Source organism: Vulpes lagopus, chromosome 6 (assembly GCF_018345385.1).
Source record: "Vulpes lagopus strain Blue_001 chromosome 6, ASM1834538v1, whole genome shotgun sequence".
Classification (NCBI taxonomy): Eukaryota; Metazoa; Chordata; class Mammalia; order Carnivora; family Canidae; genus Vulpes; species Vulpes lagopus.
The window spans coordinates 72,031,232-72,048,836 of record NC_054829.1 but is presented as its reverse complement, the minus strand read 5'-3'; the positions used below and the strand labels follow the sequence as shown (position 1 = coordinate 72,048,836).

The 17,605-nt window shown below is 48.4% G+C and overlaps 1 protein-coding gene across 4 annotated transcripts in view; it reads left to right on the top strand.

Moving 5' to 3' along the window:
* SLC24A4 (solute carrier family 24 member 4) overlaps positions 1–17,605 on the top strand; it is a 166,166-nt gene that overhangs the window by 145,407 nt on the left and 3,154 nt on the right. For all 4 annotated transcript variants that reach the window (XM_041760291.1, XM_041760290.1, XM_041760289.1 and 1 more), the window contains exons 13-16: positions 8,152–8,318; positions 12,788–12,902; positions 16,174–16,286; positions 16,826–16,891. In XM_041760291.1, coding sequence (XP_041616225.1) covers positions 8,152–8,318; positions 12,788–12,902; positions 16,174–16,286; positions 16,826–16,891 — 461 coding nt within the window. The remainder of the gene's footprint in view (positions 1–8,151; positions 8,319–12,787; positions 12,903–16,173; positions 16,287–16,825; positions 16,892–17,605) is intronic.

Sequence of the window (17,605 nt, the reverse complement as noted above, 5' to 3'; positions counted from 1 at the left end):
CCAGGCACCCTGGTTTTCCACATTTTGACCATGATCCACAGCAATAAATATTTTACTGATATCTATAAAGGGGAAATAGACGTCTCAGGATAGTATTTTACTATTCACCAAAATGCTAATATTTACCTCTTTTAAAGAAAATACTAATCACCATCCACTGAATTGTACTCCCAATCCATTCATGGATTGCATTGCATCCAGCAGTTGAAGGACACAACAGTGTGACAGGTCTGATGGAGTGTTGTTTCATGGAAAACACTGGCAGGCTGAGAGGCCAGCCAGCTAGGCAGGGCCCCGTTGGGTAGATGTCCTAACCAGGTGTGACAACAGGTAAAAACAATGCAATTTTGTGATGTGAAAATAAAATGATCTTTCCGTGGTGGCATTTGTGTGTCTCCAGACATGCCCCTAGGCATGTAACTGTTCAGGGTCATGATTCCCCATAGCAAATTCTTCCCATGTATATGGAGCTTTAGTCAACCCTGGGGAGGCGTGGCAGCCTTGATGGGTTGGGGTCTGGGCCGACCAGGGAAAAGCCCGGAATCTGGGACAAACCAATCAGGCAGGAAATTGTTCTGCCCCTTGTGCAAGGATTTCAGGCACAGAACAATATATGTAGAAAAAGATCTGGGAAGACAGATGTTTTCCTGATGACGTCTCTGGGATGAATCCACGAATGGATTTGCTGATGTTGAGCCGACCATATTCTGTGGGTTTATTATCGTAAGCAGGCTGGGGTTTTTTGTTGTTTTTGCTTTTTAGTAAATATGGTTTTAATGCTGTAGGAAGATTCAAGCACAGAAGTACAGAGCTAAAACAGCTACTGCCAAAAAAAAATAAATAAATAAATAAAACAGCTACTGCCAGGCTACTTTGCAGTTTCTTTTTCTATTGAACTATAATTCATATATCATGGAATTCACCCTTGTGAAGCACACGGTGGTTTTTAGTGTATTCACAAGGTTGTTCAACTATTACCACTATATAGTTCCGGAAAGTTTTATTTTTTAAAGATGTATTTATTCTTGGAGAGTTTGCACAAATGCACATGAGCTGGAGGGGTGGGGGAGAGAGAATCCCGAGCCGACTCTGTGCTGAGCATGGAGCCTGATGTGGGCCTCCCTCTCATAACCCTGAGATCACGACCTGAGCTGAAATCAAGAGTCAGACACTTAACTAACCGTGCCACCCAGGTGCCCCAGTTCCAGAAAATTTTCATTTCTCAGCCCCCAGAACCCCACACCCATAAACAATCACTCCCATCCCCCCCTCCCCACAACCATTAATCTCTCTGCCTCTGTTGGATTCACCTCTTCTAGACATTTCATATATAGGGAATCATAAATGTGGCCTTTGGTGTCTGGCCTCGTTCATTTTGCAGGTTTCTGGGTTCATCCATGTTGTAACATGAGTCAGTCCATCATTCCTTTTTATGGATAAACAACATTCCATTGTGTTTATGTGCTGCATTTTGTTCATTTGGTACTTGATGGACATTTGGATTGTTCCTACTTTCTGGCTGTTGTAAGTATTGCTGCTATCAGCATTTGCATCAGGTTTTTCTGTGGGCAGAGTGCAGAGCTGCCCAGCTATTTCCCAAGACGCTGTGTGCACCATTCTGCATTCTCACCAGCAGTGTATGAGGGGCTGCACTTTCCCACATCTTTGCCCATGTTATTATCTGCCTTTTTTGGTATAGTTGTGCTTGTAGGTACAAAGTAATATTATTTGCCATTTCCTAATGACTAAAGACATTGAACTTCTTCTCACATACTTATTGGCTACTTTTGTACTTTCTTTGGTGAACTGTCTATTCAAATCCTATGCCTGTTTTTCAGATGGGGATTTTACTTTTTATTATCAAGTGATAAGTTCTTTATATATTCGGCAAACTAGACCTTTATGTGATTTCCAAATACCTTCTTCTATTGTGTGGATTGTCTTTCACTTCCTTGAGAGTGTCCTTTGAAGCTCAAAAGTTGTAAATTTTGGTAAAATTCAGTGTATCCATTTTTTTTGTTTGTTTGTGTTTTTTGTTGTCTTTTAAGAAACCAGCCTGATCCAGTGTCATGAAGAGTTACGTCTTGTTTCCACTAAATGTTTTATAGTTTCACCTCATATTTAGATCTTCAGTCCTTTTTGAGTTAGTTTTTGTGTGTGATGTGAGGGAGGGGCCTAATTCATCCTTTTGCATGTGGACAGTTGTCCCAGTACCATTTGTTTAAAAAGACTGTTCTTGGGACACCTGGGTGGCTCAGCGGTTGAGCGCCTGCCTTTGGCCCAGGGCATGATCCTGGAGAGCCGGGATGGAGTCCTGCGTCGGGCTCCCAGCATGGAGCCTGCTTCTCCCTCTGCCTGTGTCTCTGCCTCTCTCTCTGTGTGTCTCTCATGAATAAATAAATAAAATCTTTAAAAAAATAAAAAGACATTCTTTCCCCATTGGATAGTCTTGACACTTTTTTCAAATATCAATTCACCTTAAATTGATCAGTTTATTTCTGGACTCAAAATTCTGTTCTATTAATTTATAAACCCTTAGGCCAGTAGTAACACACTCTTGATTGCTTGTAGCTTTGCAGTAAATTTTCAAGTGAGGGCATGTAAGTCCTCCAACTTTGTTCTTCTTCTAAGATTGGTTTGGCTATTCTGGGTCCATATGAGTATTGGAAACAGCTTGCCAATTTCTATAAAAAGGTCAGCTAGGATTTACCAGAGATTGCTTTGAATCTATAAATCAGTTTGGGGGGAACATTTCCATTTTAAATATTAAATCTTCTGATCCACATGCAGAGTATCTTTCCATTTATTTAAGGCTTTTTAAATTAACTTCAATGCTGTTTGGTAGTTTTCGGCATATAAATCTTGTACTTCTTTTGTTACATTTATTCCTAATTTTTTTTTTTTGGCTGCTATCATAAATGGAACTGGTTTTCTCAATTTCATTTTTGGATTGTTCATTGTTAGCATGTAGAAATGCAACCTTATGTTGTATATTAGTCTTATATCTTGCAACTTTGCTAAATTATTTACTGTAACAGTTTTGTGTGTGTGTGTGTGTGTGTGTGTGTGTGTGTGTGTGTGAACCTCCAAGATCATGCCATGTACATGTAAGGCGAGTTTTACTTTCTCTTTCTAAGCTGAATGACTTCTTTTTCTTGCCTGGTATTCCTGGCTAACACCAGCAGTGCAGGGTAGAAATGATCAGAGCACACATCCTCATTAGGTTGAAAGCTTTCGGTCTTCCAGTGTTAACTATGATGTTAGCTGTGGTGTTTTTGTAGATGCCTTTTATCAGGATGAGGAAATTCTCTTCTCTTCCTAGTTTGCTAAATGTTTTATCCTGAAAAAGTGTTGAATTTTGTCAAATGCTTACTTTTTTTTCCCCTCCCTCAGTGAACATGATTCTGCAGGGTTTTTTCCTTTATTCTATTGACATGTTATATGCTGGATTGATTGAATTTCATATTTGAACCAAGCCTACAATCCCACTCGGTCATCCTTTTTATGTTTGCTGGATTCAGTGTCCCAGGATTTTGTTAAAGATTTTTGCATCTATATTCATAAGGAATGTTGTTCTATGTTTCTTTTCTCTTGACATCTGGCTTTGCTACCAGGGTACTACTGGCTTCATGGAGTGAACTGGGAACTATTCCTTTCTCTTCTACCTTTTGGAAGAGTTTTGAAGGATTCAGGCTAATTTTTTTTTTAAATATCTGGTAGGAATTACAATGAAGCCATCTGGTCCTGGCCTGATTCTGTTTGTTTGCTTGTTTATTATGTCAAGCTCTGGTTATAAATCTTGGACTTCCTGGACAGCTTCTTCTTTGGCCAGCTTTGGTATTTCTATCTTTGTAGGATTTTGTCTGTTTCACTTCAGTTTTGTTGTTGTTGTTGTTGTTGTTGTTGTTGTTTGGCACACTGTTGTTCATAATATTCCTTTAATACCTCATTTCTGGGATCCCTGGGTTGCGCAGCGGTTTAGCGCCTGTCTCTGGCCCAGGGCGCGATCCTGGAGACCCAGGATCGAATCCCACATCGGGCTCCCGGTGCATGGAGCCTGCTTCTCCCTCTGCCTGTGTCTCTGCCTCTCTCTCTCTCTCTCTCCCTCTCTCTCTCTGTGTGAATATCATAAATAAATAAAATTTAAAAAAATTAAAAAAAATAATACCTCATTTCTGTGAGGAACATCACCATCACCCTCTTTCATTCCTGATTATAGTAATTTGAGTCTTCTCTCTTTTTTTTCACGGTCAGTTTAGCTAACAGTTTGTTGATTTCATTGATTTTATTTTAAGATTTTATTTATTGAGAGAGAAAGAGAATGAGCAGAAGGGCAGGAGCAGAGAGAGAAGGAGAAACAGACTGCCCACAGAGCAGGGACCTGACCAAAGGGCTCCATCCCAGGACCCTGGGATAACGACCTGAACCAAAGGCAGACTCTTTTTTTTTTTTTTTTAATATATTTTTTAAAGATTTTATTTATTTAGTCATGAGAAACAGAGAGGAGAGAGAAACAGAGACACAGGCAGAGGGAGAAGCAGGCTCCATGCAGGGAGCCTGACGTGGGACTCGATCCCGGGTCTCCAGGATCACACCCTGGGCTGAAGGCGGCGCTAAACCGTTGAGCCACCCGGGCTGCCCCAAAGGCAGACTCTTAACTGGCTGAGCCACCCAGACACCCCACTGATCTTTCTAAAGAACCAACTTTTAGTTTCATTGATTCTCTTTTTTTTAAATTTTCTATTTTATTCCACTTTAGTCTTGGTTATTTCTTTCTTCTGCTTTCTTTAGGCTCAACTTGCTCTTTTTGTTTGTTTCTTAAGGAGGAAGGTTAGGTCATTGATTTAAGATCTTTCCTCTTTTTTTAATATGGTCATTTATAGCTATAAATTTCTAAGCACTGTTTAGTGTTTTTCCTGCATCCCATAAGTTTTGATATGTTGTATTTTCATTTTCATTCATTTCAAAGGATTTTCTAATTTCACTAATGATTTCTTTTTTGCCCTATTGGCTATTTAGGAGCATGTTGTTTAATTTCCACATATTTGTGAACTTCCAGTTTTCCTTCTGTTACTAAGTTGCAAGTTCTTTCTGTTGCAGAGTGGTTGTAGGACATGCTTCACATGATTTAAATCCTTCTAAATGGGGGATCCCTGAGTGGCTCAGTGGTTTAATGCCTGCTTTCAGCCCAAAGCAAGATCTTGGAGTCTCAGGATTGAGTCTCATGTCAGGCTCCCTACATGGAGCCTGTGTCTCCCTCTGTCTATGTCTCTGCCTCTCTCTCTGTGTCTCTCATGAATAAATAAATAAAATCTTAAAAAAAAAATCCTTCTAAATGTATTGATGCTTGTTTTATGACCTACCATGTTGTTTGTCCTGAAGAATACTTTATGTGAACTTGAGAAGAATATGTATCCTTCTTGAATGTATATGTTAATGTTTTTCATCAGGTTTGGGAACTTTTTGAATATGAGTTCTTCGAAATATTCTTCCTGCCTTTTTCCCCTTTTTCTTTCTGCTTCTGAGATGAGATTATCTCAGCTGGCCTCTCTTCAAGGTCATTGATTTCTTCTTCCTGCTCAAATCTGCTTTTGAGCCTCAAGAGTGAATTTCTCATTTTAGATATTTTACTTTTCAACTCCAGAATTTCTCTTGGTTCTTTTTTAATGGTTTTTACTTTTTTATTGATACTCCCTGATGAGAAACCATCCTCTTACTTCTCTTTAATTTTTTAGACATTTTGAAAACTCCTTTGTGAATATTGTAAAACAGCTGATTTACAGTCTTTGTCCAGAGGCCTCTGGCTGGCTCAGTCAGAAGAGCATGCTACTTACTCTTGATCTCAAGATTATGAATTTGAGGCCCAAGTTGGGTGTAGAGATTATTAAAATGAATAAACAAACTCTAAAAGAATAATAAAAAATAAAGTTGTTTTTACATCTAGTAAGTCCAATGTTTGGAATTCCTCAGAGATAGTTTCTATAGACTGATTTTTTTCCCCTCTGTATGGGCCATACTTTGTTTCTTTGTATGTCTTATAATTTATTGTTATTGGAAACTGGGCATTTGAAATAATCTGACAATGCTAGAAATCAAATCTTTGTCCCTTCCCAGGGTTGCTTCTTGCTGCTATTTATTGTTTTTGTTTAGTGAGTTTTCTTAGATAATTCTGTAAAACCTGTATCTTCATTGTGTGTAGCTGCTGAAATATTTGCTAGGTTCTTTTAAGGCCATCTAATAATTGCACAGAGATTTCCTTAGATGCCTGGATCAAATTAAGTTTTCCAGTTTTTGCCAATAAGTTCTGCATGTGTTTGGGGGCATGTCTTTAACACTGAGGCAGACAGTTTACAAATGTACTTTAGTCTTTACTTGGGTGTTCAGTCCCCCAACATTAGGCAGAGATGAAAGCTTAGGGCATTCTCAAATCTTTATCGAGCATGCAAATATCGGTAGGCACAGCCCTATGCATACTTATGGTCTTTTAGATTCCCAAATATGTGAGAGCTTCTCAAAATCCTCTATAAATAACCCATTTCCCCAATTTTTCCTTTTAAACTGGTCAGTTTATTGTTTGTCTCAACTGTTATCCACCACCTTGGACAGTGTGATGCTCAACAGTTGCCTCTGATTGTTTTCAACAAATGCCCCTAAGGAAAAGGCTATTCACACTGGTTGAGCTCTGATTTGTGAAAAATAAAGACAGCCTTGAAAGTGGACTTGTCCAGGAAATCTCTGAGAATGGACTTGAAAGGAGCTCCAGTCCTGCCCCCGATGGACACCAGGATGTTGGTTTCCTTTTTTTTTTTCTTTTTTTTTTAGGATGTTGGTTTTCAAGGCTACTCCAGAGCTGGTCTAAAGGAATAGGAAATAGAGCAAGTTAAAACTCCACAAATTTCACTCTTCTCACTGAGATCAAGCCAATATTTTTAAAGGTTTTTTTTTTAAGATTTTATTTATTCATGAGAGACACACACAGAGAGAGAGAGAATGAGAGAGAGAGAGAGAGAGAGAGAGAGAGAGAGAGGGGCAGAGACATAGGCAGAAGTAGAAGCAGGCTCCATGCAGGGAGCCCGATGTGGGACTTGATCCTGGGACTCCAGGATCATACCCTGGGCTGAAGGCGGCGCTAAACTGCTGAGCCACCCAGGCTGCCCTCAAGCCAATATTCTTAAGTAAACTCAGCCAGTTTTACTACACACCTTTGGTTAATTTCCAGAATTCTGAAAAAGGCTGATTCTGACCATTTCTTGCCAGTGTTCTCATTGCTTTTGTGGAGGAGAGAATCCTCAGAAGTCTGTCTTCCACTACTTGATTGACATGTCAAAAGCTAATTTTGAGTCTGAATGTATACACTGTAATCAGTGGCTAGTTAAGGACACTACACTTGCACTCGGTGGCTTAGTGAAGCCACTTTTCCTTGGTTAATTTATTTGTGGATTCTGTTTGTAGGGGCCAGTGAGGTAACACCTGCCAGCCAGGGACACCTGCATTTTAGTCTTATATCTGCAACAAGCTGAGTATATGACCTGGGAACAAAAGAGCTGAGATTTCCAGAGTACCAACTATGTGCTGCAGTGTGTGCCAAGCTTTTTATGTACATGTATCGTGTCATTCTTGCAACAGCCAAGAGAGAGAAAATGTTTGTGTTTAACAGATGAAGAAATCACTAAAATGCAAAGTGTTTATAGCACTGTGCCTGCTCGCACAGCAAATATTCCATACAGTGATTATGGCATCGCTGTTAGACAACAGTTACTGTCAGAGGAGGAAGTGGAGTTGATGGGATTACTCAAGATCATTTGAACACCAACCCAGGTCTGTCTGATTACAGAGCCCACCCATGTTTCACATCCTCACCCCAGCTCTCCTGGGCAAATCCATTCCTGCTCTGGGTTTTGCTTTCCTTATTCTGACAAATGAAGGATCTGGACTGATTAAAGTTACTCAGTCAGCAGACCCTGGATTGTCTTGTTTAAATCATTTCCAGGGTGACATTATGGAGGTGTGTGATTCCAAGTTCAAGTGCTCAGAGCCACATTAGTAGCATTGTCTTGTTTGGCTTGAAAAAATGAACAGGTAGACTGGCCAGTGTATAACCCCATATGTGTTTCTCTCCTTCCCCTCGGGCTCCATCCCATCCCACTGCAGAGGCAAGAGGGGACAAAGCCAAGTGGGTGTTCACCTGGCCACTCATCTTCCTCCTGTGCATCACCATCCCCAACTGCAGCAAGCCCCGCTGGGAGAAGTACTTCATGGTCACGTTCATCACGGCCACACTGTGGATCGCTGTCTTCTCCTACCTAATGGTGTGGCTGGTGAGTGGTGGAAGCAGGGTGGTCTGTGCAGCCAGCCCCCACCCAGCACCCACTGGAGGTGGGAGAGCTGGATTCAAGAGCGGCCTCAGACACTGCTGTGCCACCTGTAGCAAGTCGCCTACCTTCACAGATGTTGGCTTATTTCTCAGGGAAAGGGGTTTCAGCAGAGGTGTGTGGGGCTGTGTAGGCACAGGGGATATGCGGGTAGACACAGCATGGCACTTGCCTTCCGGGCAAGAGTGGGGCAGGAGACGAGATTCTGAGACATGCAGCTCAGGTGTGATGGGAAGAGGACCATGGCAGGTGATGGGGATGCTTTGTGAAGGTTTCTGCAGGGCTAGTCGCTCATTCCCCTTCCTTTCCAGGGTCCTTGGGGAATACAGGGGGGAGACTGGAGTCAATGGGAGAGGAACACAGGCAGCCCTCATGTAACCCCTGCCAGTAAACTCTTTTAGCCCTCATAACACCCATTCTACAGATTCCTCAAACTCAGGCATCCATTCAGATTGAGCAATTGGCCCAATTGCACAGTCATCAGCTATTATACCATTAGTTACATAATCAGTAGGTTCTAGAGCTGGTCTCCTGAGTCCATGATCTCAACCACTCTCCTGAACTGCCCTTCAGTTTCTTACTGGAGTTTTCAGACACCATTTGGACCAAAGTTTTATAGATGGAGAGGCACTGGCTTGGCTCTGTGGAAGCTCCTCTGGCCACGTGTGACAGCCCCCATACAGAGTCTGAGCTGGCTGGAGAGGTGCCAAGCAGGAGCCTGAGGCCTCACTCCATGTCCCACCCTGTGGGTCCTCCCACGTGGGGCGCCCAGGGACGGGGAGAAACTGTGACAGGCACCTGTGCTTCTGTCATAAGGCTTACCCGTCAGCAGCCTCCAGCTTCATTGTGAGCGAGTGGACGTCTCAGTCCTCCTGACGCCTGGTGCCAGCTGCAGCGGGCAGTGAGTCTCCGTGTGAGAAGCATGGGCCCACCTGTCCCTTAACCCCAGGGGAGCAGTCTGGTGGGAGAGAGTGATGTGGGGTCACGTGGGGATGCACTTGGAGCCTAGATCTCCCACTTACAGTCTGAGACCTTGGCAGCTTCCATGAGCCATGTCACCACCTCCCCACGAAAGGGGGATGATCACCCCATCTCAGAAGGTCAATGGGAGGACGGAAGTCTCTGTCCAGGCACCGTGGTCTGGGCTGGCAGCACGAGAACAGCCCCCTAACTGGAGAGAACAACTATTTCCCCTGTGACGTGTAGCCAGTGCTACTTCCATGCTTTGTTCAGATCAAGGTTAAAATCCTCCTAGATGCCTGGGGGTGTATGTGCGTGAGCATCAGGATGCAGGAGGAGGTGAAATAGCTACTATCCAAATCCCCAAGAAAAGGAGGACAATCAAGGATCATGGAAACAATGCCTTATGTGAATCATTCTTATAAATTCACATTTTTCTGAGTAATGTTAACCCCAGCCTGTCTCTATGTGTGATAAAACAATCCAGTGATTTCTCTTACTAAAGTGCTTTCCCACATAAGATGAGTGCTGGGTGTTATACTCTATGTTGGCAAATTGAATTCAATAAAATGAAAAAGCGTATTCCCCAAAACACTGCAAGGGGGGAAAAAAGTATTATTTCATGACGTTTGAGGAGGGATGAGGATTAGGGAAGATCAAATTAATGAAGTGGTGAGACTTCTTCTCTGATTACGGAAAACAACAATATTAGGACATCCACTTCATGGTGAACACCCACAGCCCCGCCACTCTGGCTGTGCTCCCCAGAGCAGTCATGGCACAGCACAGCGGGGCCCAGGGACCACTCTGCTGGGGCACCCTTCCTGGGGCTTCAAACCTCACCCACCTCAGTGTTAGGGGAACAGAACGAGCCTCACAGGAGAAGTTGGTCCAGACAGCAGCACCCCGTGGCAGCTGTCCCTTCTACCGAAGCAAGATGTGCTGGCCAGAGGGCTCTGCGCTCACTCCCTCATGCCCCGACGGGGGCTGCCAAGGGGGGGCAGCGAGGTCCCACCTGTTTCTCCTGCCAGCTTTTATGGCTCTCCCCCATCAGGTTCCAGGGAAAACAATCCTTGTATGTCAGGGTGAAGCGAGAGGAACCTTTGACAACGGCGTTCTATCTAGTACCTTTGCACCACTGGGAGAACTGAAGACCAGAGGGGAGCCATGGCCTCCAGAAGGTGCACAGAGTCAGCCCGGGGCTGGGCTCTGCCTCCCTCTCCGAGGCCTAAGTATCAGCTGGGCTTACGGGGCCCAGGGCTGGAGACCAGGCGGTGCAACACTTGGGCAGCCTCCCAAGTCCAAAGCACCCTGGGGGGGCACATAGTCACACGCACATGCATGCAAACACATGCATACACACACGCATATGCATACACATGCACATATGCACGCTCACACAACATAATGCACACCCATACGTGCGCACACATACATGCGCACACGTATGCGCATACACACGTGCACACACATGCAAGACCTTCCTTTGATTCTTCCATCCTCCAGCTTCTTAGCCTTGTAGTTCGGTGACTTAGGGAGGAAATGGCAGCAACCCCAATAATGCCAAAACAACCCAGGACATGCGGCATCCCCCACTGGAAGCATGGCGGCCACAGCTCAGTTGTGCTTGTGGAGATGTCGTTCAGGGCCTGGGCGATCTGAACGTTGAGGGCTCAGTGGTTCGTGTCCCCTCCCATGCCTGTGCTGCCCCCACCAGGGTCGCTTCTTGCAGAGACCATGGCAGGCCTGTGTGCACCTGGCACCTGCAGCCGCTGCACTGAGCACTGCCTGCCAGGGGGCCCTGGACCGGGAGTGTTTCTGTCCACAGGCTCCGGCTATGGGCCAGGCCGAACTCTGCTCAGAGCATGCTCCACCGGGGCCTCCCTGAGCTCTGTGAATCTGAACACCCCCACATTTTCTGCCCCCATGGAGTGTAAGACCAGGGCCCCAAGAGAAGGAAGGCCTGCATCTGCTAACGTCTTGCATACGTCAGGCACTGTCCCCTCACATTTTCTCATTTAGTCTTTATTAACAAACCCATTTCACATATGAGGAAACTGAGGCTTAGAGAAGCAAACCAGCTTGTTCTAAATCACACGACCATTCACTGGGATTGGAGCTTTCAGTAAAAATGTGAACAACCCAAAGAGGTGCCACTGTTCCCATTGTATAGACGAGGAGGCAAGCCAGAGCTAGTGAGTATTTTTTTTTAAATTTTTATTTATTTATCCATGAGAGACATGGAGAGCAGCAGAGACACAGCAGAGAGAGAAGCAGGCTCCCCATAAGGAGCCCAATGCGGGACTGGATCCCACGACTCCAGGGTCACGCCCTGAGCCAAAGGCAGATGCTCAACCACGCAGCCACCCAGGCATCCCACTAATTAGTATTTTGAATAGAGTTAACCACATGCTTCTAGGGCTTTCCATCTGGCTGCTACCCAGGGCCCAGCTATGTCTCAAGTGTTGGGCGTTTATCAGCAGAGGGTATGACTGTCATCAGTATCCTTAAATCCTTCCATCCGGCCGTTCTGTTTCTCAGAGCTCATCCTAAGGAAGCAGTAAGATATAAGAACCCAAAGAGCTACATGAGGTTGAGGTAGGAGCATGACCTTTAGAGTCAGAAAGACCTGGCCCACAATCCCCGATCATCTGCTCACCAGCTTCGTGCTCACAGGCAGAGTTGCTTAAGCTCTCTGAGCCTCAGTTTCCCTGGGTGTAAAATGAGTGTAACTGCAGTGCCCCCTCACCGGTGGGTGGTGATAATAGAACACCTGAGGTTGCATGTGCGGCTCACCTGTGGAACCCCTGGTATACAGTCCGTGCTCGGGAAATACTGCCCATGCAGTGAGTCATAAGAGCACAGAGAGATCTCCTCAATGTCCAGTGGTGAGGGATTGGCCTAGACTCTACCACTCAGTGAAAGGTGTGCATCCATTTAAAGTAGTGTCATAGATGGCGACATAGGTGGACGGGTGTCCACGGTATGTCGTTGTATGAAACACATAGCTGCAAAATATATGTTGCTAGTATAATCTGGTTCTGTTTTCTTCTAACACACCAAAAGATGGCCAAGGCTACATCCTAAGGTGATAGTTTTCAAGTGTGGTTTCCCAGACCCGTCGCCGGACAGTCCCAGCCACCTGGTGACGGGATAGGAGCATAAACTCTGGGGCATCACCACAGCTGTCTTGAATCAGAACCTGGTGGGAGGGACTGGGGCCCACAGCCCACACTGTCACCAGGCCACCAGAGGATTCTCCACGTGCACAAGTTTGAGAACCCTTGGCCAACGAAAAGTGGTGACAGTGGTCGTCTGTCGGTCTTGTTTTCAGTTTATGTCACTTTCTAATTGTTATTAAACAGCAACACCACGTTCAAGTTAGAAACACTCGGAGTACACAGGGGCACTAGGTGTTTCTCCGCAAGCTCATGTCCCTCCTAACTCTTCGGCAGGTGACTATCATTGGGTACACACTGGGAATCCCTGATGTCATCATGGGCATTACGTTCCTGGCAGCAGGCACGAGCGTCCCGGACTGCATGGCCAGCTTAATCGTGGCGAGACAAGGTAAGAATGGCGTCTTGGCCCCTCCAGCCATGAGCCTCACCATGTGGGCCCCTCAGCCCCTGCCCAACCCATAGTCTGTGGCTCTCCTGACCAGTGGCTGTGAGCTCACCAATGACGGGAGAGCATCAGGGTCAAATTCCACCGTGGAGAGGGCTCTACCAAGATGAACACCTGCAGACTCTGGAAGCCCTCAGTCTGGGCTCACGCAGGCTCGGATCAAATGAACTTATTCTGAAATCACCAGTGTGACATTGAACAAAGCTGAGCCGCGACCTCTTACAACAAATACAGTGGTAATGAGGCATGTTCAGCACCCAGGAGGGCAAAATGGGAAGGGTATCTTGTCCCCCCAACTGTTTTCCTAAAGTTCTAGAACATGTAAATGGGTTTGGTGGCTTGGTTGGTTGGTTGGTTGTTTGGTTATGGGTTTTGTTTGGGGCTCACTCCATGACACGGGCTAAGCAAGGTCAGGAGAACCCGTGTGCTCTTCAATGACAGAACCAAAGACCATCAAGGGCTGCCCTTCACTTACTGTGGTGTTTCTGCTGGTGAGGTAACCCCGTGTAGACCTCTGCAGATGAACATGCAAAAGTATGGGGGTGGGGGCTGCGGTCCCATCATAGAATGACGCTCAAGGAAGGTGGGAGAGGAAAGAACTGCCCAAGGGAAAGTTGGCTCTGGAAAGCGAGGAATGACATTTTATTTCTCCAAGTTTGGAGAAAGGGTTGATTTGGAAGGGACCAGGCAACAGCTGGTCCCGAGAAGGCATGAGGGGAGAGACATGTAGGCATGTGGTTGGCCTAGGCTGGAAGCTTGCAGGGAGTAGGGGCAGGGAGGGGAACGGGCTTTAATCGACTGACCTCTAAGGTGAGTGTATCCATCTCCCGGGGCCATCGTAACAGAACTACCATGACTGGGTGGTTTAGGACAAGAGCTGGTCGTTGCAGGGTTCTGGAGACAAGTCCAAACTCGAAGTGGCAGCCGGGCCATGCTCCATCCAGAGGCTGTAGGCAGGGGTGTGCTCTGGGTCTGCATCACGGTCGTGTCTGCCTCTGTCCACACGGGGTGTTCTTCCCTCTGCAAGGACACTCTGCTAGGGTCCACCCTAACTCCATGTGACCCCATGTTCACTGGACTGCATCTGCAGAGACTCTATTTGTGAGTAGGGTCCCGGGCACAGGTGCCAGGTAGCACAAGCTGTGGGCAGGGGCGCTGAGCAAGCGGCTCAGCGGGGACTGGGAAAGCAGCTGGGCACCGAGGGCCTGGCCAATGTGCCGTGGCGTGACCTTGGCCACGGGGATTCAGTTGTGCCAGCTCCAATGAGACATGCAGGAGAGAGGACAGGTTTGCCCAGAGCTAGGGCTGCTGGGTAGGTCTGGGGAAGGCCAAGGGGTGGGAGAATGTGCGGTTGAAACAGCCGAGCCTGGAGTCCACGGGGTCAGGGCTGAGGGGACAATACCAGCAGGCTGGAGGCCTGGGGGGGTGAGATCAAGAAGGGGCTCCATTTGACACAGGGCTACATGGGGTTCTGAGGGGGACATCCTGTCAGAGCGACTCCTGGGGAAAGTGAGCAGGGGCAAGACACAGGGGGCAACCATCAGGGAAGTGACCGTGGTGTCCCCGGCTGGACCCCCACACACATGATCAAGGCCGGAACAGTTCCCTCGTGGCCAAGAGGACAGAACCCCTGCCCAAACCTGCTCAGTCGGAGCCTGCATTTAGCCAGGACCCCAAGGGAGTCCTATGCTCCTGAAGTTTGAGAAGCGGTGCCCTGTGCGGAGAGTGGATGGTGGCGGGGGGGGCGGGGGGGGCGTCCGCCAAACCCAGGAACCCTCATGTCTCCTGTGAGCTTCGGGCATAGGTGTATGTCCTGACTCACTGCGCGAGCACTGCATCCCCCCCAGAGGCGGCCCACATCCCTGTGATGGCCCAGCGGCCCCGACACGGAGAGCCCGGCCCCTCACAGTGAGCGCCCCAACAGTGAGCAGTGAGCAGCCAGAGTTGCAGGTCACTCAGGAAGGAGGAACCTGAGGCCGTGGGGGAGGCCCGCAGGCAGGCAACAGCCACAGGGCAGCAGGAGGGGCTGACCCAGCAGACCCCAGCAGGCCAGGGAGTCAGCGTCCAGCCTGGTGGCTGCAAGCACCTCAGGGACCAGAGTACCCCATGGCTGCAGACGTTTGTGCTGCACACACACTCATCCCACACAGGTTTGTGAGCGTCAGGTGCTGACAGCGTGTCACAGGACAGCCAGGGGGCCAGGCAGGAGCACAGGTCCGCCAGCATGAGTCGTCTTTGTGAATATTTATTGTCTGACTTTGTAACGCCCCTCGAGGTGTCAGGTACTTCAATGGCATGGCTGCCCTTATCCTGGCCAGTCAGGCAGGAAGCCAGGGCCGCTCAGCCACTGCGTGACCTTGGGCTTGTCCCATGCCTCGGATCCATCATGTGCCGCACGAGGACAGCGCCCCTCCTCCGGGGTAACCGGGAAGCACCCAGTGGGTCCTTGCAGAACATCAGCCCCAGACCCAGCAGGAGGAAAAGTGAGGGCCTGTGTCCGTCTCCAGGGCCACCATGCTCTGGGACGTGGAACCTATGGGGCTGGGCGGTCTCATGGGCAGAGAAGCTGGAAGCCCAAGGCGAGGTGTTGGCAGAGTTGGCTCCTCCTGAGGCCTGTGGGGAGAGTCTTCTCCAGGCCTGTCTCCTTAGCTTGCCAGTGGCCATCTTCTTGTTCCCTTGGGGCTCTGTCCATGTGTCCCCCTTGTAAGAACACCAGTCATCCTGGGTTAGGGTTGGCCCTAATGACTCATTCTAACCTGATTTTCCCTGTAAAGACATTAGTACCAGACAGTGCCACACTCTGAGCTATTGGGGGTCAGGGCTCCAACATAGGAATCTTGAGGGTTAGGGCACTGGGGGGTCTGTGGGTGAAGCACTTGCTCACATCATGATCCCGCGTCCTGAGATCGAGCCCCATATGGGGCTCCCTGCTCAGCAGGGTGTCTGTCTCTCCCTCTCCCTCCACCCCTCCCCACCGTTCATACTCTCCTTCTTTCTCTTGCTCTCTCTTTCCATCCAGTAAAATCTTAAAAAAAAAAAAAAATCTTAAAGGTCATGACTGAGCCTCTGGGAGGCCCTGAGACTTCACGAGAGGTTTCTAAAGTATGGGGTACACGAAGAAGGAAGTCCTCTGTGGAGAGCAGCGCCAGTGGGACACTAGTAGGGTCTCTGAAACCTAGTCTTGTGATTGACATGTGTCAACTGTCCGCCCTAGGCCTTGGTGACATGGCGGTGTCCAACACCATAGGAAGCAACGTGTTCGACATCCTGGTGGGACTCGGCATACCATGGGGCCTGCAGACCATGGTCATTAACTACGGGTCCACGGTGAGTTCCTCATGCCTCCTGAGCCACATGCATGCCAGACATGTGCTCTGTGGGTTTGGCTGCTGGGCCTGTGCCAGCAGTGAGCTCCAGGGGGACACATGGTCCCCACCTCCCCAGCTCCCTGGCTCCCGGGCTTCTGCCTCCCACGAAGGCCTTGGAACAGTCTGGGGCACCTGCAGGGGGAGCCCCTGTGTGCAGCCCCCACACCTCAGCCCACAGGCATGCGTCTTTCTCATCCGCTTTGCTCACTGGCAGGGTCAGGACTGACCTCCCTGCTCTGCCCAGCCCCCCACCCAGGGGAGCACCCACCTGTGCTTTCCAGGCCTGGAAGGGCCACACTGGGGGCACTAGGCTCTGAGAACACTGCCCCCTCCCCTGCAACACCCCGACCCCCTCCCATGGATCCCCTCCCCATCCCCAGGCCCTGCATCTCCCCACCCCCACCTCCTGCATCCCCTCTCCCACCCTCACCCCTGCATTGCCCCCACCCCCACCCCAAGCAGCACAGAGATTCAGAGCTCCTGTGTTTATCTCTCCAGGTAAAGATCAACAGCCGGGGCCTGGTCTACTCGGTGGTGTTGCTGCTGGGCTCTGTCGCCCTCACTGTGAGTCTTGATGGTTCCAGAATTGGAATCCTTTCTTTTGATCCCAAATAGTCACTTGCAGGGTCTCTGACACACACACACACACACACACACACACACACACACACCACGGCAACGAGGGTTAAAACAGAGAAACACAAGTTCTCGGATCCCTCCAGACACAATTCGTGCCAAGAGTGTGGGCACCAACCCGTCCATTGTTCCCTGAGTGGCTAAAAACCCACTGGAGCAACTGGACTACGTGCCTGTGTCCCCGCTGCCCTGTCCGCCTCTCCTCACCAGCTCTGGGTGGGGGAGAGATTCCTCCCCTGACTGGCAGGCCTCAAGCCAGGCCAGCACTGCAGAGCTGGATCCTCAGGCTGCCCTACTCCACACGCCCAGGGCCTCTGCGTGTTTCCTGCAACCCTTATGGCCCCGGTGAGGCCATTCTCATTGTGCACAGGAGATCAAGACTCAGGGGGGCAGTAGCTTGCCCAGGATCACAGGGCAGGAAATGGCAGCGCTGTGATTGGAACTCAGAGCCACTGTCTGCACAGAACCGGTGGTGCTGCGTGGTTGGGGTTAACGGTGGTCCAACCCCAGGAAGTCTTCATTCGGGGGTGAGAAAGGCAGGCATGAAGTACAGGAGAGACTAGAAGGAATGTAGAGTGAGGGTGTGCTCCGAGCCCGTCTACACACACACACACAGAAGAAGGGGGTCCAGGGACGCCTGGG